The sequence below is a fragment of the Centroberyx affinis genome, unplaced genomic scaffold, assembly GCF_046629955.1.
Source record: "Centroberyx affinis isolate AG114_WGS23_722 - 3 ecotype Tasmania unplaced genomic scaffold, CSIRO-AGI_Caff_v1 ptg003198l_1, whole genome shotgun sequence".
NCBI classification, from domain to species: domain Eukaryota; kingdom Metazoa; phylum Chordata; class Actinopteri; order Beryciformes; family Berycidae; genus Centroberyx; species Centroberyx affinis.
This window is the reverse complement of record NW_027281239.1, coordinates 1-25,000: the sequence shown is the minus strand read 5'-3', so window position 1 is coordinate 25,000 and position 25,000 is coordinate 1. Positions and strand designations below refer to the sequence as shown.

General features: G+C 43.0%; 1 protein-coding gene across 1 annotated transcript; it reads left to right on the top strand.

The window, feature by feature from the left end:
- Positions 1-13,300: 13,300 nt before the first annotated feature.
- Positions 13,301-23,823, top strand: LOC139660027 (filamin-B-like; the record flags this gene model as incomplete). Its single annotated transcript, XM_071538062.1, has 11 exons — positions 13,301-13,364; positions 13,585-13,697; positions 14,150-14,285; positions 15,347-15,444; positions 16,015-16,162; positions 17,367-17,485; positions 17,943-18,017; positions 19,129-19,291; positions 19,911-20,111; positions 22,071-22,208; positions 23,697-23,823. Coding segments are annotated over exons 1-11 (1,382 nt in total), but the record flags the coding sequence as incomplete, so codon positions are not given.
- Between the last annotated feature and the right edge of the window lie 1,177 nt (positions 23,824-25,000).

Sequence of the window (25,000 nt, the reverse complement as noted above, 5' to 3'; positions counted from 1 at the left end):
ATGCATCATGGAGTGATGTCATCAGTAGGCGCCACAGTTTTGGGAGTGATGACATGATGTTCTGGGGAAACCAGGTTTAATTTCTGTCATCTTGAAGCTACTGCAACTTCACTGCAGACCTTCTGACCTCTAATACACACAAAAAAAATATGATAACCAAAATGCTTAATCAGCAAAATAATATAAATAATAATGGACAGTCCATGGATTCAAATCAGTGAATTTCCCATTCAAGCTCACTTCTTTAAAGTAGTTTCCTTAAACTCTCTGGTCGCTCTTTCCTGCCACACAGGAAGTGATGCGTTTTCCTGTTTGTTCGGAATCAACAGAAGAAGAAGAACTGGGTAGTTAGCATGAGCAGCGATAGCCACCATGAGGCTGAACAGACAGAGAGAAGAGAAACTCAAACTGCAACGACAGAAAATCCAAGGGAAAAGCAGAGGCGGGGGACTCGAGTCACATGACTTGACTCGAGTCACATGACTTGACTCGAGTCACATGATTTGACTCGAGTCAGACTCGAGTCGCAAATTTGAGGACTTGAGACTTGCTTGACTAACTTTGATTAAAGACTCGACTTGACTTCGACTTGGTATTCATGACTTGAGACTTGACTTAGACTTGAGACAGATGACTCGAAGGGACTTAGGAGGCTTGTTATTGATCGCCACAAAATGTCAAATATCAGTAAGATTTATGAGATGTAAGCAGGCTGCAACAGTTTTCGTTAATGTTGAAAATAAAACTCAACTTTTCATGACCGCTGTCTTTTAACTGATTTAAATGTGGAAACTGGGGGAGATCATCAGAACTTCGTATGACTTGACTTGTGACTTGCTTGACCTGAGCAATGACTTGACTTGTCTTGCTTGACTTACAGCAGGGACTCGACTTGACTTGCTTGATTCTCACTGCAGTGACTTGGGACTTGCTTGTGACTTGAAGGTTAAGACTTGAGACTTGCGTGTGACTTGCACATGTGTGACTTACTCCCTCCTCTGCCATACAGTACTGCTGGAGGGAGGTTATGGTTTCAAACGTCTGTCTGTCAGCAACATATCTTAAAAAGTTCTGAGCGGATTTGTCTCAAATCTGGTGGACAGATCTCTCTCGGCCCAAAGATCAGCCGATTCAATTTTGGTGTTGATGTGGGATTTCCACTATTAGACTATTATCATTATTTTAGCCTTAAACAGAATCATCAGGAAACCCAAGCTCCGCCCCCACACTGTTTGATTGACAGGTGATCTGTGGGAGGAGCAGTGCAGAAACACCACAGACATGAGGCTGAGGGACAAAGATGGAGACTGAATAATAAAATAAGGACATCAGGAACTGGAGGATTCCCAGTTGAACTCTGTGTGTGAAGGCGGACAGTCGACTGGTGCAGCAGCCTGGTCCGCTCAGTCTGCTTCATATGATAATGAGCCTCCTGCACTCTAACATGAGATTTATTAACCAGCCCTACAGCAGGGAGGGTGATGTCATCAGCCTGGTGGTGTGTGTGTGTGTGTGTGTGTGTGTGTTTCCAGAGTGTGTTGAGTGAGAAGTTGGTTATTTTCTGACCTGACAACACTGAATAGGCTACTAGTTGTGTGTGTGTATGTGTGTGTGTGTGTGTGTGTGTGTGTGTGTGTGTGTGTTTGGGGGGCTCAAATTGCATGTTTGTTGAATGATGTGAGGTCTAGAGTGAGAGGGCGAGAGAGAGAGAGAGAGAGAGAGAGAGAGAGAGAGAGAGAGAGAGAGAGAGAGAGAGAGAGAGAGAGAGAGAGACTGTGTGTGTGTGTGGCTTTTGTTCCTTTGCCACCCTCCACTGGGTCCTTAGAGTGTGTGTGTGTGTGTGTGTGTGTGTTGGGGGGGAGGTATGAAGTATGTGTGTTTGCGGTGAATGGGGGGCGTTATGATCTCATCGTAGTGGAATCCTTGGATAGGTCTGACCCATGTTACACACACACACACACACACACACACAGATGGGGGCCATGCAGAGATGACGAACACACACGCCCGGGGCTGTGTGTGTGTGTGTGTGTGTGTGTGTGTGTGTGTGTGTGTGTGTGTGAGTTGGTAGCTCCACATCCTGTTTACCACTGCAGGTGCCTCCTCTCCTGGTTAAAGGGCAGTTCCATCCAAAATCCACTCTCAGGTTGTTACTCTGCAAACATTTTCGTGAAACTTTTCAAGAGTTTTTGTCCCTAGTGTCGTTTCTCTGACTTGATGATCAATGAGAAAGACTTCTTTTGACATTTTGTGATAATTGTGAGTGATAATTGAGTGATAATTTAAGAACTGTTGGATAATGTCACAACTAATAACTCAGGAGTCAAATTGTAATAAAATGTCCCTCTAAACGAGTCAAAAATGGAATAAAACTTTTGTTATGCTATTTCCAGGCTGATTGTAATAATTTAAAAAGTTCCACCCCCTGTAATATAATACTTCCTAGTATTACATTATATGGGGTGTGACTTTAAAACATGAAAACGTTCTTGCGTAATCAGGTTTCGTAACATTTTTATCCCATTTGGAGAGACGTTTTATTACATTTTGACAAGTTCTGACATCATGAATACCGATCAATAAGTGTGATCCAGTGGAGCCGCCGGGTGTGGCTGGCTGTGTGTTCACTGACACTAAACTGATGATGAGTGTGTGTGTGTGTGTGTGTGTGTGTGTGTGTGTGTGATTCCCTCAGGCTGCTGCTGTTCTGCACTGTGCAGCAGTAAATTGCTAGGTGTGTGTGTGTGTGTGTGTGTGTGTGTGTGTGTGTGTGAAGCTGATTGAGTCATGAGTAACAGCTGTTGTGAGAGGGACAGCAGTTCTGCCCCCGAGAGGGAGAGAGAGAGAGAGAGACAAAAAGAGAGACAGACAGAGAAATAGGGAGACAGAGAGAGAGAGAGAGAGAGTGACAACTGACACAGCAGAGAGAGAAAGAGAGAGCTACAGTTACCTGACAGAGAGAGAGAGAATGTTCCAGTAATCTAACCTGTAGGCAGGGTGTGGCTGAGCTTTACAGAGGGGTGTGTGTGTGTGTGTGTGTTTGTGTACTTTGGAAAGAGAGTGACTACTTGAACTACTAATCTTCTCTTCTACAGTGAGTAAGACTGTCGACGAGTAGATTAGTACTTAATGTAAGTAATAAAACACTAGACCAGCAGGTTAGTAGTTAATGTAAGGTAATAAAACTGGAGCTGCAACGATTAATCGATTAGTTGTCAACTATTAAATTAATCGCCAACTATTTTGATAATCGATTAATCGGTTTGAGTAATTTTTTAAGAAAAATAAGTCCAAATTCTCTGATTCCAGCTTCTTAAATGTGAATATTTTCTGGTTTCTTTCCTCCTCTATGACAGTAAACTGAATATCTTTGGGTTGTGGACAAAACAAGACATTTGAGGACGTCATCTTGGGCTTTGGGAAACACTGATCCACATTTTTCACCATTTTCTGACATTTTATAGACCAAACAACTAATCGATTAATTGAGAAAATAATCGACAGATTAATCGTCAATGAAAATAACCGTTAGTTGCAGCTCTAAATAAAATAAATAAAACAGTGCAGTCCAGCAGGTTAGTCCTGACTGGATCAGTGTGCAGATTATTGGGATTATAGAGCTGCTTTTTCTATAGTCTGCTGTTAGCTTGTTATGTAACTTCCTGTTCCAGACTGGGTGTGCCACACTGATAAGAAAGGCATTGTGTTCCAACGTGATTTACCTACACACACACACACACACACACACACACACACACACACACACACACACACACACACACACACACACACACACTTCAGCTCGCCCACTCTCCCTCAATCTCCCTCTTGTTGTGCACATTCACACACATTCTGCTCTCTCACTTACTCATGCTGTGTGTGATACCCCCCCCCCCCTCCCCATCAGTATCGTTGTTGTCTTGTTGTTGCTGTGTCTCCATAGCAACGGGTCAACAGATCAGCAGGTATGTGCAGCAGTAGTGGCTGGCTGGCTGCTTAAACACTGTTTATCTGACCTGGATCCAGGCTGAATCAAACAGGATTTGACCCAGGGGGTTTCAGAACAGATAAATAACCGAGAGAGGAGATACTCCAGGTGACGGTGCTGTTTAATAGCACAGAGAGGGCAGGAGAGTCAAACCTGTAATGTAAATTATCTAATAACACAGTGTTACTCTAGTCCAAAGCTGTACTTTGACTGGTGTGGCCCTGTGCAGCTCAGTGGGCAGAGCAAGGCACCAACACTGCCAGGGTCTGGGGTTCAGTTCCCACCCATAGGAAACATGCAGGCACTCTTGGTACTGTCGTCATGTCAGGTGACACACAGCAGTCTCAACAGACTGCAGATTAGAAACAACAGGTTCTTACAAATACACACACACACACACACACACACACAGACAGAGGCAAGGCAAATACATACTCATCATATCCCATATGTACATAATATATCTCATACATGCCCATTATACTCCATATATAGACATTATACCCCATATATAGACATTATACCCCATATATAGGCATTATACCCCATATATAGGCATTATACCCCATATATAGACATTATACCCCATATATAGGCATTATACCCCATATATAGACATTATACCCCATATATAGGCATTATACCCCATTATACCCCACACAATGTGTAAGGTATAATGTCTGTAAAAAACTATTTGTGTACACTGTTAGTATACTTCTTTAAAATTAAACATAAGAATAAACTTTTATTTTACTTTTGTTGTACATGTAAAAGGTACTTAGGCTTGTACTTGTACTGTAATGCTACTAGAAGTATACTTTGATAACCTTAAGAGTGGTCCAGTTAAGTTACAAGAAGTTCAGATACTTTTAGTATTTGTGTGAGTCAACCTCAAGTATACTATAGATATAAACTTGATGTTAACTTAAAGTATACCTACAAGTGAATTTGATAATCTAAAAAGTGGGCCAGTTTAGTCCCAACAAGTAATAAAATAGTATGCTTAAAAGTTAGTCCACTTATACTTAGAAATACACTTCTAGTTTACTATTTTTCCCCATTATACCCCATACATAGACATTATACCCATACATACATTGAGGATGCGTGAGGCTGTTTCGGGTGACTGTTGTATCTTATTCACCAGCTAGCATCCATCACTCTGTTCTTTATTTTCTGTTTCGTTCCTCCTCTCTGTTGCGTTTTCCAGTGCAGCACAGGAAAGGAGGGATGCTGATGTTGTCGTTTATCACAGTGCTGGACCCAGTCTGTCTGTTGGACAGCTGCTGTTACATTTCCAGATGGGACACCATCACTTATTTCTCTCTCTGTCTCCCTGTCTCTCTCCACCTATCACTCTAACTCGCTCTATGTCTCTTTTGGACGGGCTGCATATCCTGGATGTTCCTTCAGAGACTTCATAGATCTCAGCAGATCAGAGCTGTGGCTTGGATGGATTATAGAGCAGAGTGCAGTGGGATGCAGCAGCGGTTTGAAGTGCATGTTTCTGTTGCGGAGCCTTCCAGCGCTCAGCAGATTGTGTACAGTGGTGCGGTAGAGATGAGATGGAGATTTTTGTTAAAATTGGATCTTAGGTCAGTCATTTTCAAACCGTTTCCCAGCAAAACTGTTCTGATTTGTCTTTTGAGATGTTGTGCAGGATAATCTAACAAACAGACTCTTTTTTTTCTCCCCACGGCGCAGCTGAGGGCTTCACAAGGCAAATTACAGTCAGTCAGTCAGGTAACGCTTCGTGAGATGGCCTCTAGAACAGAGGTTCTCAATTGTTTTTCAGCCAGGGACCCCTTACAAGATAGAGGATATACCAGGGACCCCCTCATTCTGATTTGTGATTTCTGGCTATATAAATAAATATTGACTTGACATGTATGTCCCTTGGAATAACCTGACGTAGCATATTTTTTACACTTCTATAGTCTTAGTTATGTGAAAGAACAACACAAGAGAAATGTATTAGAAAGATATTAGATATGTATTAAAAATATTTGCACCATCTACCCATAAAACAATCAATCAATTAGCTGCAAGTAACACTGTACCTAAACAAAATATCAAAGGGAAATCAAGAGAAAAGTGCTAATTTGAAGTGCATTTCAGAACATACACACACACACACACACACACACACACACACATACACATCAAGATAAAGTGTTTCACTCTTAGTTCATACGTAATGATTGATAAAAGTCTAATGATAAAATAAATGCAGGCTATAACAAACTGAACACATGCCTGCATTGCAGTTGGACTCATCCAATTGAACTGCAAATTTAGACACTCTCAATCCTTCCAGGAGTTGTGACTTGATATCAGAAGACATGTCCTCAACTCGTCATCTGATGGTGTCATTTGACAGAGGTACACTTCTTTTCACCGACCCCCCTGGCAGAGTGCCACGGACCCCACTTTGAGAACCACTGCTCTAGAGGGAGTCTCTGACTAACAGATGGCCTCTAGAGCAGTGATTCTCAACCTTTTTCATATCAAGGACCCCTAAGTTAGTACACATTAGGGCCATGGACCCCCATTTGTCTCTCGGACCCAAATCTGAGAATGTTTTTATTGTTAGATATGATTTTATGATCTGTATTGTAGGCAAAGATAACAGTGAAACTATGATAGTCATTCTTCTACATTCTGTGTTAACTTCTTGTAAATGATATAATGGTGAAGTTTAACAATTCATCAGTTTGCTGGGGACCCCCTGGAACCCCCTCAAGGACCCCTGGTGGTCCCCGGACCCCACGTTGAGAACCACTGCTCTAGAGGGCGTCTCTGCCTCTCTCCTATGGGCTAAACGCCACATTCAGTCTCATACAGTGATAATGTCATATTGGATCTCACACAGAGCCAAACTCTTCAGACATCCACATCCTCTGCTGCCCTGTGAACCTGAACAGCAGGTCTTGTTATCAGCTGTGGTCTGAGACGCTGGAGCAGGTCATTTAACAGAGGAACCTGTCTGTCTGTCTGTCTGTCTGTCTGTACAGGACTGGTAGGTGTACAAAAACAGAAACACCTACATTAGCACTTTAGCATACACTGTGTTGGGTGATAGTAGGCTCCATGCTAACACATTAGCATATACCTGGGTTTATGGATACATAAGTATGTCATCTGCATAGCAATGAAATTTGATATAAAAGTGATGATTGTCAGTGTTTTTTAAAGCGACACTTGCTGTTAATTGGCATTCAGCTTCCCATGACTCACCTGCTGCCCTCCAAACTGATTTAGCTACTTCAGAGTCAAAGTCCCATTCAGACCCATTTTAATCTTCCCATGACCCACCTTGGAGACCTGAACCAGTCTCTGAAAACCTGTAGGGGTGTTTGTTTCAGTGTTCCCACAGGGCCTAGGTGGGCGGGGTTTGGCTCTTTCAGGACTCTCCCATTGGCCCCATTGTGTCAAACAAGGCCAATCAATCACCCAGGAAGGATTTGAATGATAGCTTTTGGCCCAGATACACAACCTGAGGTGTGTGTGTGTGTGTGTGTGTGTGTGTGTGTGTGTGTGTGTGTGTGTGTGTGTGTGTGTGTGTGTGTGTGTGTGTGTGTGTGTGTGTGTGTGTGTGTGTGTGTGTGTGTGTGTGTGTGTGTGTGGTTGGCATGTGGCTAACCTGTGGTTATGTATTTATGGCTGCGTTCTTTGGACCAGACCCAGAACATTACAGCAGTCTTCATTCTCTCACTGTCACACACTCTGGTACAGCTGTGTGTGTGTGTGTGTGTGTGTGTGTGTGTGAGAGAGAGAGAGAGAGAGAGAGAGAGAACTTAGTGTCGAGAACTTAGTGTCTCAAAATTAAAAATGTATTCTCCTCACTAAATAGATAATTGATCCCCAAGTTAACTAGCTAGTTGATGATTAACTGATTTAGGCTAACAATTATGCTATTATTATGCTGTGTGTGTGTGTGTGTGTGTGTGTGTGTGTGTGTGTGGTGGAGATGGAGCACAATCTTCAGTCCTTTACTCTCACTTGGTGTCACAGCTCCAACTGCAGCCATTTTGCATCCATCCTCATTCATCCTTGTATGATTTAACTTTAATGGGGATGACACATTTTGTAAACTTTAAAAAAACAGTTTAGTGTTTTACTCCACACACTCAGGATCAGAGGTTTTACACAGGTTTTTATTTGGAAGCAAATTGTGCTATGAAATCAGAGATAAAGAAACATTGTGTTTATAAAAGATATTTCCAAGTGAGAGCATGTACAGGGAGAACGGCACGGGGCCCGGGGTCGAGCCCTGAGGGACGCCACACCCTGTCTGAGAGGAAGGACCAGAGCCACCTCAGACCACATCCACACTGATACGTTTTCCTTTTAAAACACATAACTTTAGCCTCGTTTCCTCCTAGCCTCCACACTGCTCTGGTGTTTTTCGGACACTAAAACGGAGACTTTTGAAAATGCTAATGACCCCGTTTTAGTTGGGAAAACTCCGGGATTGTGTTTTAGTCCGGACGGACGGGAGGAAACGGAGACTTTGAAAACGATGATGCAGACGCCCACGTTCGCTTCCTGATTGGCTCTTATCAGTCACGACGTGTCCTTCCCTGATTCGTCACGCCCCTATCACCTGACCCTTTTCCGGAAGAAATCAGACAACATCAGCCTTGACTACCAGTGGTTAATTCAACATGGATAACAAATTAGAGGCGTTGCTGACCTTCCTCCTCCTCCTCCTCCTCGTCTCTGGTCGTACTTTTCTCCATTGCTGTTCTTCCTCTGTAGTATTTTCTGCATCTAAGCAACCAACCGCAGAGTAGACGATCTGCTTCCTGTTTACACCGGCACGCACATGCCCAGTGTGTGTGAATGGTCATGTGATATGAGTTTTCAGGCGTGTTAGTATGGACGGAGATTATTTCTGAAACGCTCGTGTGGACGGAGATCATTTTCATTTTTAAGACGCCGTTTTAAAATTTTTGCAACGTTTGTTTTTCGTTGTTTTTTAAAATCCAAAATTTCAACCCCCAGCCTGAAATGAACTGCTGCTAACAAAGACGCACTAAATCAAAAGTCTTTTGGTTAAGAATTGACTCAGTGAAGCCCGGGGTTTATTACGTCAGGCTGCTGTCACACCGGGAGCTGAGGGGAATAAAGCTGGGAGCCATTTTGTGTCCCCACACCTCCGACTGAGTCACATGAGGAGGATGGAGGGATTTAGAGAAAGAAAGGAGAGATCAGGCTGTAAGCAGCAGGAAACAATGGAACGGAGTATTAGAGCTGTTAAAACCCTCTGTGACACACACACACACACACACACACACACACACACACACACACACACACACACACCACACCTAACTAACTCTTGACTCTTCTTTCTTACTATTTTTGTTTTTTCACTCTCTCGCTATCATGGTTTCCTCTCTCTCTCTCTCTCTCTCTCTCTCTCCCCCCCCCCCCCCCCCTCTGTCGTCCTTGAGTTGAACAATAGGCTACCATGGCAATAGCCTCGTTACTCACAAAACTGTGTCGGCAAACACACACACACACACACACACACACACACACACACACTCAAACACACACACAAACAGATATAAATACAGAAACAGACCAACACACACTTAAAGCAGCAGTCTGCAGGCTCAGACTTATGAAAAAGGAACAGGACCTACGGCATTACACACACACACACACACACACACACACACACACACACACTCACTAACACACAAACACATACACACACACACACACACACACACACACCACCAGTGGAAATCTGCTGAACTGTGTGAATGTGAAGCAGGGTGGAGCTGGGAGAGTAAAGGTTTTAAACTTTACTGCTTTCTGTACCAGCTGAAAGGTTAAAGTACCAGTTTAAATACCAGTTAAAAGAGTTAAAAGTACCAGTTTAAATACCAGTTAAAAGAGTTAAAAGTACCAGTTTAAATGTTAAAAATAGCAATTTAAAAGTACCAGTGTAAATGATAAAGCACCAGTTTAAAGGTCCCAGTAGCAGTCTGATCCCTTTCCCTGTTTATCAGTAAGTCGTTAACTCAGCGGAATGAAACTGGTTTATTAAAGTTTATTAGTTTATTGATATATCAGTTTATCAGTTTATTAATATATCAGTTAATCAGTTTATTAATCTGATCTGAACTGAGCACTTCACCTGGTTCCAATACAGAAAGTCTCATTACGGTGTGAAGCTGAGTGAGTGAGCTCATCTATGGGTGGTGCTGTGTGTGTGTGTGTGTGTGTGTGTGTGTGTGTGTGTGTGTGTGTGTGTGTGTGTGTGTGTGTGTGTGTGTGTGCAGGGTAAAGGTCGTTGACTGGCTGCTCACTGACAGGATGTTTGCTGGAGAGACGGCTGATAGGGACACACACACACACACACACACACACACACACACACACACACACACACACACACACACACACACTGACACACACACATACACACACAGGTGTGGCAGAGTGACCTTAGAAAGAAAAAGAAAGGAGGGAATAAGGGTGGGAAGGAGGAATGAAGGAAAGAGAGAAAGATAGGCGGAGACAGAAAAAGAGGTGGGAGGTGGGGAGAAAGAAAAGGAAGAGAGGTGGAAAGAAGCAAAGAAAGAAATGCAGAGAGGTGGAGAGAGAGATGAGAGGGGGAGAGAGAGGGGAGGCAAAGGGTTAGAGAAAGGACGAGAAGAAAAGGAGTGAAAGAGAGATGAATAGATGGAGAAAAAGAGAGAGAGAGGGAGACAAAGAGAGACAAATGAGTGTGGTGAGTCTGGCAACAGAGAGAGAGAGAGCAGGAATGTCGAAAACAGAAAACAGGCTGTCGCAACCGCTTTCTGTGTGTGTGTGTGTGTGTGTGTGTGCATGTGTGTGTGTGTGTGTGCGTGTGTGTGTGTGTGTGTGTTCAGCAGTGTCCTCAGTCTTCCCGGTGTTCTGCACCCTTGGGTGACGAAGCTGAATTCCAAGGCTGCACCTACAGATCAGCAGCTTAAAAAAAAAAATTTGACAGATTTTTTTGACTGTTTTGACCGAACGGATCATTTCATCACTGATCAAATCATCGTTCAATCAATCAATCAATCAATCAATCAATCAATCAATCAATCTCAATATAAAAACGTGTCAGTCCATCTGTTGTGTCAGGAACATGAATGGTGATATCAGTTTCACAAGCTCTCCATCCAAATTATATTATTGTCACTTTGTTGTTTGTTGTTTACATTCTAGCAGCCAATGGCATCGCTGGAAAGATCTGAGTCTCAGAAATAAACTTTTATACTTTTATCACTGAACTTTTATTGATCACATGGTATCCTGGCTGTATTGATCCTGAACCTCAGATCAGGTATCGAGTCGTATCAGGAGAGAAACACATCGTCCATCAGTAGTGTGAACATCAAAACTCCTGGAATCTTTTTTTATTCACATTTGGGTCATATTGATCATGTCCTACCTGTTCTCATTCAAGTTTGAAAATTGAGAAGTGACAGAGTTCATGTGGTTTTTCCCTCACACTCCACAGTAGATCAGTCACTGCTCAGAAAAAGATGGAGGACAGCAGCAGCATGGAAGTTATCTTCATCCAACCTCCATGTTCCTTAAAATTGACGAGAAAGAGTATGGGCAGAAATATGTGTCACTAGAAACTAAAATTTTATTATTTATATTTGAATTTGAATTGCTCAACTTGAATAATTACATTAAAAAACTGAATTTGAATCACATAATTTGAATTTGTATTGTTTAACTTGAATAATTGCATTGAAAAACTGAATCTGAATAGCGTAATTTGAAATTGAATTTATTAGTTTGAAGCTGAATTCCAATAAACTTGAAACTGAATGTAATATGAAATTGAATTAATTTGCTCTGTAACTGTATTCAGTTCTCACAATTCAAATTCAGTTCACACAATTCAAATTCAGTTCTCACAATTCAAATTCAGTTCTCACAATTCAAATTCAGTTCTCACAATTCAAATTCAGTTTCTAGTGACACATATTTCTGCCAGAGAGAGAGGGAGGGAGAGAGAGAGAGAGAAAATGACTGGAATGTTATGTCTGTTTCTCTCTGCACATGGTGTGCTGCGGCCAGCGATTAGCTAATGTTTCATCGTGTGTGTGTGTGTGTGTGTGTGTGTGTGTGTGTGTGTGTGTACCCGGTGTGAGGCACCAGCTGGTACAGTGAGGTCTGGCTGACTGTGCTGCGTTACCCAGCAGCACTCTGTTCTGTTCTGCTCTGCTAAAAAACACTGGCACTGTCTAACGAGAGAGAGGGTTCAGGTTGGGTTGAGCCGGGTGTGCTGCTCCATTTTGTATCCCTGCTTGAGTTAACCTGGGATGCCAAACCGGAAACTCAGCCATGATGTAAAAATCAAAGCAGACGATCAAATCTGATCTCCAGTCTGCCACTCTCTCTCTCTCTCTATCTCTATCTATCTTCTGTATTAACTCAAAGCAAAGGATTATTATTTTTACTTCTATATTGTTTTACTCTCTATTCTGCTCCATTTATCTGGTGGAGTTTACATGTTTTTATGTGATTGTTAAAACAATTAGGAGACTTTTTTTAAGCTTCTTCTTCTTCTTTCTTTCATTTGAATTTGCTTCTTCTGGTCCGTAGTACTTCTTTCTTTCTTTCTTTCTTTCGTTCTTTCATTCTTTCTTTCTTTCTTTTGAATTTGCTTCTTCTGGTCCATAGTACTTCTTTCTTTCTTTCTTTCTTTCTTTCTTTCTTTCTTTTGAATTTGCTTCTTCTGGTCCATAGTACTTCTTTCTTTCTTTCTTTCTTTTTTTCTTTCTTTCTTAAGCACATTGAGTCTACGCCTGTCGTATGAAATGTGCTATATAAATAAACTTGAACTTGAAAACTTGAACTTTCTTTCTTTCTTTTGAATTTGCTTCTTCTGGTCCATAGTACATAGACTTTTGTTGTTGTAGATATTGTATATATTGTGATGTCTTAAATCTGACTAATGTTGTCATGTACTTGCTGTATTCATGTGTTCATGTGTTCATGTCTTGTACCGACTTGCCTTCTGTCTCTGCCTCTTGGCCAGGGCGTCATTGTAAATGAGAATTGGTTCTCAGTTGACTTATCTGGTTAAATAAAGGTAAAAAAAAAAAATAATGAAGTCTTGGGCCATATCCAAAATTTCATAATATATAAAAATATCAAAATATTGCGATATGTGATATTATCACTGTTTGCCGATTTCTTTTGTTATTTTATTTCTTCTAAATTACATCAAATTTCAAGGCTGCAAATTAATAATAATAGCAATTATTATTATAATATTTGATATCGTGGAAAATATTGCGATATGAGATGTCGGCCCAGTGCCTAACCTGGATAGCTCTGTTCTGTGAAACAGTTGTGGTCAGAGCTCTGGGTAAACATCTACACACAACCAACCTAACGTGTGTGTGTGTGTGTGTGTGTGTGTGTGTGTGTGACACTTTAATAAACTAATCAGTGAACCAATCAGCAGTGTCAGCAGTGTTCCAGTGTGAATCCCAGAAGGAAACTGCAGAACAAGCAGCGCAGCAGGGATCAGAGGTAAAGACCCGGAGCCTGAATCTGACCTGGGATCTGCTCTGTCTCCCCTGCAGACTCTAAAGCCATCGTGGACGGGAACCTGAAGCTGATCCTGGGTCTGGTGTGGACTCTGATCCTGCACTACTCCATCTCCATGCCGGTGTGGGAGGATGAGGACGAAGACGAGGTGCGGCTTCACTTCCCTGTCCTGACTTCACTGTTTCTGTTTCTACTGTTAGTTCAGTCACACAGGGGAAAAACATAGATATGAGGTGACAAAATATGATAAAAAAAAACACAGAAAGAAGAGGAAAAGATTATTAGCAGTATATAAAGTAGTGGAAATCAGCCCCACCTTTTCCAGCTGCAACATTAAAGTGATGCTTACACATTAATGCATCAATAATTATTATTCAATAATATAATATATACTGTATTATTCTGAAATGGGCCATTCTGCATAATGAGTACTTTTACTTTTGTTGCTTTAAGTACATTTTGATGCTAATACATTTGTACTTTTACTTAAGTAACATTTTGAATGCAGGACTTTTACTTGTAACAGAGTATTTTTATACTGTGGTATTTCTACTTTTACTGAAGTAAAAGATCTGAGTACTTCTTCCACCACTGGTTCAGGCAGAGAAGAAGACACCCAAGCAGCGTCTGCTGGGCTGGATCCAAAACAAAGTCCCCGACCTGCCGATCAACAACTTCAGACAGGACTGGAGGGACGGGAAGGCACTGGGAGCACTGGTGGACAGCTGTGCCCCGGGTGAGGGGGGTTTGTGTGTGTGTGTGTGGGTGTGTGGGTGGGTGTCCAGACTGGGAGGGAGAGTGTGTGTTGTTAGTTTTCTGTGATGGTGTAATTTCCTGACCTTTATTGTTTGCATCTTACTCTTATTAATAATCTGCTGTAACTTAAAGGAAAACTCCCTGTTTCTCTTCCTGGTGGATAACCGGCCAATCACAGACGAGGTGACGTCACCTCCAGATGTTTCCAGCAGCTCCAGTGGAGTTTGATATGAGAAAATGTTTCAGGATGTAAAACCTCAGCAGTAAACGTCAGGTTTTGGTGTCAGTCCCTCAGAACCAAAGAGCGAGGGCTTCTTTCTAGAGCCGCCATTTTGCACCGAGAGACGTTCAACAATCATACAGGGAGAGATCCATCGTAGAAGAGGAGAGAGACCAGTTTCTCCACCCACAGGAGCAGGAGAGAGACCAGAATGCAATGCAGCAGAGAGACAGGCTGGAGGTTTGACTGAGGGGGCGTGGCCTCAGTCATAGACACGCCCCAAAGTTCACTAAGTAGCTACTAGCTAACTATCTTTATATGCCTGTTCACCTTTAATTGAATGCAACAAGTTCTCACCCCTTCTCTGGAGGTTGTTGAAAGGCATTCTGGGAAATGTAGTAAATCAGTAACTGCAGTAGAAGCAGACGAGGCAGCTGGAGGGAAAGTGGGTTCAACAAAAAGTCAGTTTCAACACACAGAGGGAAGAGGATCAGAGGGGAGTTTCCCTTTAAGATAGCTGGTTAAATTATTTAAGAAATGGAAGGAGTGTGTGCGTGTGTGTGTGTGTGTGTATGTGTGTGTGTGTGTGTGTGTGTTTGTTGTGTATGTACAATATATGCATGTGTGTGAGGCGCTGAGAAATATCTTGTTAATCATTCTCGTGTTATTATTGTCATTAACAAATCTCGGTGTGTTTTGGTTGAAATCGATATCACAGATGAGTTAAACAAACACCAAGCAGACCGCCTGTTGTTCTCCATGTTGTTGACGGTGTTGTTGTTGTTGTTGTTGTCTGTCGTCGTGTCTGTTGCCGTCTGTAGGTCTGTGTCCGGACTGGGAGACCTGGGACACGGTGAAACCGGTCGACAACGCCACTGAAGCCATGCAGCTGGCAGACGACTGGCTGGGGATCCCACAGGTCTGAACCACACACACACACACACACACACACACACACACACACACACACACACACACACACACTGAACCGTGCTGCTGAAATGACCGTCTGCTATTGGCTGGTCTTTGGTGCCGGGTGATGATGTCACCACCCGTTGTTCTCTATATTGTTTTCCCTCACACATCATGCTGTTTGCTTTCTGTCTGGATCTCATATACTGTATATTTTTATTATAGTTTTTAAATCACTTCCAACCTCTGCCTGTCTCTCTCTCCCCCTGTCTGTCTCTCTCTCCACCTGTCTGTCCCTCCACCTGTCTCTCTCTCCACCTGTCTGCCTCTCCACCTGTCTCTCTCTCCCCCTGTCTGTCTCTCTCTCCACCTGTCCCTCCCTCCACCTGTCTCTCTCTCCCCCTGTCTGTCTCTCTCTCCACATGTCCCTCCCTCCACCTGTCTCTCTCTCCCCCTGTCTGTCTCTCCCCCTGTCTGTCTCTCTCTCCACCTGTCTCTCTCTCCCCCTGTCTGTCTCTCCCCCTGTCTGTCTCTCTCTCCACCTGTCTCTCTCTCCACCTGTCTGTCTCTCTCTCAGGTGATTGCTCCAGAGGAGATCATAGATCCCAGTGCAGATGAGCAGTCAGTGATGACCTACCTGTCTCAGTTCCCTAAAGCCAAACTGAAACCTGGAGCTCCACTCAAACCCAAACTCAACCCCAAGAAGGCCCGCGCATACGGACCAGGTGCACACACACACACACACACACACACACACACACACACACACACACACACACACACACACACACACAAGAATGGAGGAAGTAGGGTGAACAATGTAAAACATGAAGTACATCATGAAAACAAAACATCGACTAAAACGTTGACAGTTTTTCTCTCTGCAGTATGAATCCCTTCAATACATCAGATCAGATCAGTTCAAATCAGATTGATCAGATTAGATTAGATTGATCAGATCAGATTAGATAAGATTGAGTAATCAGATTAGATTAGGTCAAATGAGATTAGATTGATCAGAATAGATTAGATTGATCAGATTAGATCAGATAAAATCAGATTACATTAGATTGATCAGATAAAATCAGATTACATTAGATTGATCAGATTAGATTATATTAGATCAGATTAGATTGATCAAATTAGATTAAATCAGATTACATTAGATTGATCAGATTAGAATGATTAGATTGATTTGATTAGATTAGATTAGATTGATTAGATCAGATTAGATTAAATTAGATCAAATCTGTATATTAGATCTGTATTGTTAGTAATATTTTTATTTTCTAATATATTTATTATTATATATATTATTATATTATATTATTTTGTTTTTACATATAGACATTTTTTCTCCCTTCAGTAGCTGCTGCTGTGTTTTCATGCTTTAACCTCTCAGTCCCTGTGGAGACACTGGAGACACTGGTCTGCTGGACAATGAGAGGAAGTGACCAGCTGTTACTCTGAACAATAGACTGGACACACACACACACACACACACACACACACACACACACACACACACAGTGTGTTCCCTAACTCTAATGAAACCCTGACAGCAGGAAATACCTGGAAATGGCTGCAGAGGCAGCAGGGCAGTTCACACACACACACACACACACACACACACACACACACATTCCTTTTGGTGCAATACCTGTGAGGACATTGTATTCAGAAGCCCGAACCCTAAATGGCTGTGATCCATCAAAATTAATTTTCATAGTTGCAAGTTTATCATAAACTATTCAGCACAATAACCCAGTCTCTCTCTCTCTTGTCTCCTCCCTTTCTCTGTCTCTGTCTCTCTCTCCTCTCTCTCCTCTCTCTCTTTGTCTCTCTCTCCTCTCTCTCTTTGTCTCTCTGTCTCTCTGTCTCCCTGTCTCTCTCTCCTCTCCCCCCCCCCCCCCCCCCCTCTCTGTGTAGGTATCGAGCCCTCAGGGAACAGAGTGTTGCGTCCTGCTGTCTTCACAGTGGACACGTTCAGTGCAGGTCAGGGTCAGGTGACCGTCTACCTGGACCAACCAGACGGCACCAGAGAGGAGGTACACAGCTCCTCTTCCTCCTCTTCCTCCTCCTCGAAAAAGAAAGGAGAGAAGAGGAAGTGGTCTTAATGTTCAGATCTGTTCTGTGTCTGAATAGCTGTAATATCATTGATTTCTTATCAAATTAAATGATAAAGTTTGTATTTTAGTTTTTGTATTTTTTACTACAACCATGATGAAGCTAAAGGGAAATTTCCACAAAAGTGGACAATAAAGTATCTATCTATCTATCTATCTATCTATCTTTCAGTCTATCTATCTATCTATCTATCTATCTATCTATCTATCTATCTTTCAGTCTATCTATCTATCTATCTATCCATGAACAGCAGTCCTGCATTGTCACACCTCCGGCCCTCATGAAACCCTGAAAGTGACTGGAAGTAGAGGCTAAATGATGACTCTGTGTGTGTGTGTGTGTGTGTGTGTGTGTGTGTGTGTGTATGTGTGTGCTCAGGTGAAGGCGGTGCCTAACGAGGGGAAGAAGACGTACAGCGTCACCTACGTCCCCCAGGTGGTGGGACCTCACAAGGTGAGAGCTTCACTGCTTACAGTTCTTCCAGGTTAGCTAGCTAACCATAGCATCTGATCAGCTAACCATCACTGTCTTGTTGTTAACACATCTGATTAGCACACTAGCTAACGTAGCTAGTAGCAGCTAGCGTTAGCATGTTGACATTAACATCAGTGTGTTTGCTGGCTAGTTAGCTAGCTAACAGTTTGTTCAGGTTAACTGAGCTGACTCTTCTCAAGCTCCAACTCTTCATGTTTTGGAGTAGAGACTAGGGCTAAAGACAAGACAGTTTACTGTGTCACAGTAACCTACATTTGGAAACAAATCGGGACCGTATCTATGTTCCCAAGGTCCTATGTTCTCAGGGTCCTATGTTACCAGGATCCTATGTTCCCAAGGTCCTATGTTCCCAAGGTCCTATGTTCCCAGGGTCCTATGTTACCAGGATCCTATGTTCCCAAGGTCCTATGTTCCCAGGGTCCTAAGTTCCCAAGGTCCTATGTTCCTAGGGTCCTATGTTCCCAGGGTCCTAAGTTCCCAAGGTCCTATGTTCCCAAGGTCCTATGTTCCCAGGGTCCTGTGTTCCCAGGGTCCTATGTTCCCAGGGTCCTAAGTTCCCAAGGTCCTATGTTCCCAAGGTCCTATGTTCCCAGGGTCCTAAGTTCCCAAGGTCCTATGTTCCCAAGGTCCTATGTTCCCAGGGTCCTAAGTTCCCAAGGTCCTATGTTCCCAAGGTCCTATGTTCCCAGGGTCCTATGTTCCCAGGGTCCTATGTTCCCAGGATCCTATGTTCCCAGGGTCCTATGTTTAACCCTAACCCTAACTAACCATATTAAGCGAATACAGAGCTGGGGAACATCTTTTTCAGGTTCCCATTATGTGCTACATAGAGCTGGGGAACATAGGACCCTGGGAACATAGGACCCTGGGAACATAGGACCCTGGGAACTAGGAATGACTCCAACAAATCCACCTTATCACACTATTCACTTTTACTGATAACGTTACTGAACGGATCCACAGCCACACCACAACAAGCTGGACTGTGCATGGAACTGCACACATAGACAGCAGATGATACATATGACTCTGGCTAACTGTTGTTGTTGTTGTTGTTGTTGTTTCCTAGGTGACGGTGTTGTTTGCAGGCCAGCAGATTCCCAAGAGCCCGTTTGAGGTGAACGTGGACAAGGCGCTGGGCGACGCCTCCAAGGTCACAGCCAAAGGCCCGGGCATCGAGCCTGTGGGGAACATCGCCAACAAGCCCACATACTTCGACATCTACACCGCAGGTGGGTGGACTGATGATGATGATGATGATGATGATGATGATGATGATGATGATGATGATGATGATGATGATGATGATGGTTTCTCCCCTCATGTCTCCTTGACTTTATAAAGTTTTCCCCCCTTGTGTCTCTTCAACTGTACAAATAAAGTTTCCCCTCTGTCTCCTGGCCTGTGTGAATAAAGTTTCCCCCTCTGTCTTCCTGGCCTGTGTGAATAAAGTTTCCCCCTCTGTCTTCCTGGCCTGTGTGAATAAAGTTTCCCCTCTGTCTCCTGGTTCCCCCTCTGTCTCCTGGCCTGTGTGAATAAAGTTTCCCCTCTGTCTCCTGGTTCCCCCTCTGTCTTCCTGGCCTGTGTGAATAAAGTTTCCCCTCTGTCTCCTGGTTCCCCCTCTGTCTCCTGGCCTGTGTGAATAAAGTTTCCCCCCTCTGTCTTCCTGGCCCGTGTGAATAAAGTTTCCCCTCTGTCTCCCTGGCCTGTGTGAATAAAGATTCCCCCTCTGTCTCCTGGTTCCCCCTCTGTCTTCCTGGCCTGTGTGAATAAAGTTTCCCCCTCTGTCTCCTGGTTCCCCCTCTGTCTTCCTGGCCCGTGTGAATAAAGTTTCCCCTCTGTGGTCTGCAGGAGCGGGCGTGGGCGATGTGACGGCGATGCTGCGGGACCCTCAGGGCCGGCAGAACAGCGTGGAGGTGATGATGGAGGACCGGGGCGACGGCGTGTTCCGCTGCACCTACCGGCCCACGCAGGCCGGCCCGCACGCCGTCAGCCTCAGCTTCGGCGGCGTGGCGGTCCCCAGGAGCCCCTTCGCCGTGGACGTGGGCCCCGGTGAGTTCTGGGTGTAAAATGATCGTCCAACAGTGATACACACACTCCACCAGTCCACAGTCTGGATCTATGGGCAGAAAATATGTGTCAAAATTGAAAATAATGAAATGGAGGGAGCTGGGATTTTCGGGCCGAAAACGTGGAAAGGAGTTCTGTGAATCTGCACTCGATTGCTCTTCCTCAACGACCAGGATGTGTGTCTCAGTAAAGTGAATTTGAATTGCGAGAACTGAATTTGAATTGCGAGAACTGAATTTGAATTGTGAGAACTGAATTTGAATTGTGAGAACTGAATTTGAATTGCAAGAACTGAATTTGAATTTATAGAACTGAATTTGAATTTATAGAACTGAATTTGAATTACGAGAACTGAATTTGAATTGCGAGAACTGAATTTGAATTGTGAGAACTGAATTTGAATTGTGAGAACTGAATTTGAATTGCAAGAACTGAATTTGAATTTATAGAACTGAATTTGAATTTATAGAACTGAATTTGAATTACGAGAACTGAATTTGAATTGCGAGAACTGAATTTGAATTGTGAGAACTGAATTTAAATTTCGAGAACTGAATTTGAATTTCGAGAACTGAATTTGAATTGCGAGAACTGAATTTAAATTGTGAGAACTGAACAGTTTCAGAGCAAATGAATTCAATTTCATAATATTACATTCAGTTTCAAGTTTATTGGAATTCAGCTTCAAACTAATAAATTCAATTTCAAATTACGCTATTCAGATTCAGTTTTTCAATGCAATTATTCAAGTTAAACAATACAAATTCAAATTATATGATTCAAATTCACTTTTTTAATGCAATTATTCAAGTTGAGCAATTCAAATTCAAATATAAATAATCCAATTTCAGTTTCTAGTGACTCATATTTCTGCCCATATAGACCCACCTGACTGAATGTTCTGTGTTCCTCATTCTCTTAAAGCTATTTTGATCTAAATGCTTGAAATTAGCTTCTTAGACAAAATATAAATAGTGAAGTTGATCCTATGTATGAATTTCTTTCCAAAGCCTTTGTCTTTCCATCAAGACAAAGAATCTAAAATATAAGATAGTTTTGATTTGTTTAACACTTTTTGGTCGCTGCATAATTCTGTTTGTGTTATTTCATAGTTTTGAGTCTTTACTGTTATTCTGTTCTGTGGCGTGTCCAAACTTATGACCGGTGTAACACTAAAAAGTAGTCAAGATGCCCGTTCACAACCACAAAACACTCCTGAACACACACACACACACACACACACACACACACACACACACACACACACACACACACTGGGTTTGTCACGTCAGAGATTCTATACCAGTGTATGTGAGTCTAGGTTTTGACATTTCTCTCTGTGTGTGTGTGTGTGTGTGTGTGTGTTAGACTGTTGTGAGTCTCACAGCTACTTGAACTCAGAAGCATTAAGGGCTGTTAACTGGCAGCTTCAAAAACACACACACACACACACACACACACACACACACACACACACACACACACACACACACACACACCTCTGTCTTGTAAAACACCAAATTCCTTCTCCTTGAGGCAACTTTTCCCAGCCTCAACAAATACACCGCAGCACACACACACACACACACACACACACACACACACTGACCCATTAATTGATTTTCTGTATAGAAAAGAACTGGTTGATTCCTTGTCGTTATCGTCTTAATTGAAATTAATTTTTATTTCCTTCCTTCCTTCCTTCCTTCCCTCATCCCTCCTACCCTCTACCCTCCCTTTATTCCTCTGGCTCCTTCCTTCATTCCATCCTCCTTCTTTGTCCTTCCATCAATGCCTGGCTTCTTCCTTCCATCGACACCCTCCCTCTCTTCCTCTGCCCCTCCCTGTCTCTCTCTCCCCCCCCCCCCCCCCCCCCCCCCCCCCCGGTCTCTCTCTCTCTCTCTCTCTCTCTCTCTCTCTCTCTCTCTCTCTCTCTCTCAGCCTGTGTGCCGGGGGCGTGCAGGGCGACAGGTCGAGGTCTCCAGCCGACGGGGATGAGGGTGAGACAGGTGGGAGACTTCAGGGTGGACACCAGGACGGCCGGCAGCGGAGAGCTGAAGGTTCTTGTCAAAGGACCCAGTGAGTAGAAATTGAAATTCAACTCCATGATGGAGGAACACTGTAGAACTGTGTGTTAGTGAATAAAGTGTAAATGTGTATGAAGCAGCTGTCAGCAGAGAGCAGCTGAGTCAGCTTGTTGTGGTGTGGCTGTAGATCCATTCAGTAACGTTCTCAGTAAAAGTGAATAGTGTGATAAGGTGGATTTGTTTCCAAATGTAGGTTACTGTGACACAGTAAACTGTCTTGTCTTTAGCCCTAGTCTCTACTCCAAAACATGAAGAGTTGGAGCTTGAGAAGAGTCAGCTCAGTTAACCTGAACAAACTGTTAGCTAGCTAACTAGCCAGCAAACACACTGATGTTAATGTGAACATGCTAACGCTAGCTGCTACTAGCTACGTTAGCTAGTGTGCTACTCAGAGAATTTCTTAGTTAAAAAGTAGGTATTGTTTTTAATGCAGTAACAAAATAGCTTTCAGCAATGTTAAGTAAATGGAAATAATATTAATTCTACTTTATCATTTAGCCAACGTCAGCTAAATAACTGTCTGCCTCAGCTGTGTAGCTCTGTGTTGAACTGACTGAAGGCAGGTTGAGCACTTTTACTCTGAGTTGATGCTGTAGATAAATGTTTAAAGGTCCATATCATGTAAACCAGGCTTCCCTTCTGTGATGATAAAGGAGTTGGATGGTCTATCTAAACATGGTGAAAGTATCAAAACTAAATCCACACAATCCATATTAGTGCAGCGAGCCTCTAAACGAGCCGTTTGGACTTCCGTAACTTTGTGATGTCACAAAGGTTCGCTCATTATCATTTTTGTAAGAAATAATAGACTAACAAAGTGTTTTTTTCAAAGCGGTTGAGCGGTTGTCATTGTTTATTACCGGAGAGTTTTCCCTACCTGTAGCTGCCGGGCCGCGGCGTCTCACGTTTCACTCTGGAAACGGTTAGCCAATCGGAACAGAGGGGTCGTTAATATTAATGAGCCTTAAAGACACGGCGACAGAAACGGCCTGTTCTTGGTAAGGCTCAGAGAGATGCTGGAACATGAACGTGGAGAAATGGATTGAGAGTGTTTTTGGTTCATGACACCACACACACAGCTTTGACTGGACAGAAAGACACAAAATAAAACTCTACTCTACTTCTACTCTCTAACAGTAGAATATGGAGCTTTAAGCGTGTCGTCATGGAGACCTTTCCACAAATATTGCATCTGGCCGTCTGAGGTGATCTGCTGTCAGTCAGTCAGTCAACAAACTGGCAGTTAGATGAACTCGTATTACATCATCAGTTGTAGAAGACAGAGGAGAAAAAAAGATTTGTTTAGACTCGTCGGACTCGGAGCTTAACGAGTCCGGGTGTTTTACCAACTTGGAACCGGTTCTTAAATGGAACCGGCTGACAGAACCCAACCCTGAGCTTAACTGAGATTTTAGGTACTGATTCCTTCTGTATCTGTCCTGTGTGTGTGTGTGTGTGTGTGTGTGTGTGTGTGTGTCAGAGGGTGTGGAGGAGCCGGTGAAGCAGACAGCCTGTCAGGACGGAGTGTGTTCATACGAGTATCACCCCAACACCCCCGGAAAATACTCCATCTGCATCACCTGGGGAGGCCAGCACATCCCCAAGAGGTCAGCCGTGTGTGTGTGTGTGTGTGTGTGTGTGTGTGTGTGTGTGTGTGTGTGTGTGTGTGTGTGTGTGTGTGTGTGTGTCATGGCATTACCTCAGTATTACCTCATCTGATCTGAATGGTTGAATCAGCAGGGGATGAAGAGTTTTTCTAATCTGAACCTCATTTACCCCGTTCCTGTTTCTCTTTATAAAGTGATTTGGAAGCGTGTTTTGAAAAGTGCTGGACAAATATAGATTATTATTATTATTATTACTATTATTATTGTTTGAGTAGATTTCATTAATTTCTCAAATGGTGGAGGTTTCATTTTGGAATCAAACGGTTCATATGAAGTTATGCTCTTAATTGGTTTAGTTCCTATACATACAGGGAACCCATACATCTCATTCATACATGAGAGAGAGAGAGAGAGAGAGAGAATATATTCATAAATTAGTTTGCTTTACAAGCTATTGAAAATGAAAATCCACTGAATATCCAATATCAAGCTAACTTCACTCCAGTTTTGACATGTAGCTGGGAGAGCCTAGCTGTTGTAGCCAGTCGAGAAAACTGAGAGTCTCCCAGCCTGTCTCTCTGCTGCAGTGCATTCTGGTCTCTCTCCTGCTCCTGTGGGTGGAGAAACTGGTCTCTCTCCTCTTCTCCGATGGATCTCTCCCTGTATGATTGTTGAACGTCTCTCGGTGCAAAATGGCGGCTCTAGAAAGAAGCCCTCGCTCTTTGGTTCTGAGGGACTGACACCAAAACCTGACGTTTACCGCTGAGGTTTTACATCCTGAAACATTTTCTCATATCAAACTCCACTGGAGCTGCTGGAGACATCTGGAGGTGATGTCACCTCGTCTGTGATTGGCCGGTTCTCCACCAGGAAGAGAAACACAACTAACTACTGGATGAGCTGATTTTAAGAGAGTTAAAGTGTTTTAGGGAGGGTTTTTCTTTAAAATTCAGAGAATATTGTCATATTGGCAATATTGAAACATTTTATTTTGCATTTAAAATTTCAACCTGCTGTTGTTGAAATTAGCCAACAGATGCCATAAGTGCAGTCAGATCATGATGTTGCATGCGATCACACTGTGTTGGAAAATAATGACGATCTTCATTTCATCCAGAACCTGCAGCCTCTTCTGGCTTCAGGCTGTTTGTCTTTTATTACCGTATTTCCTCTAATA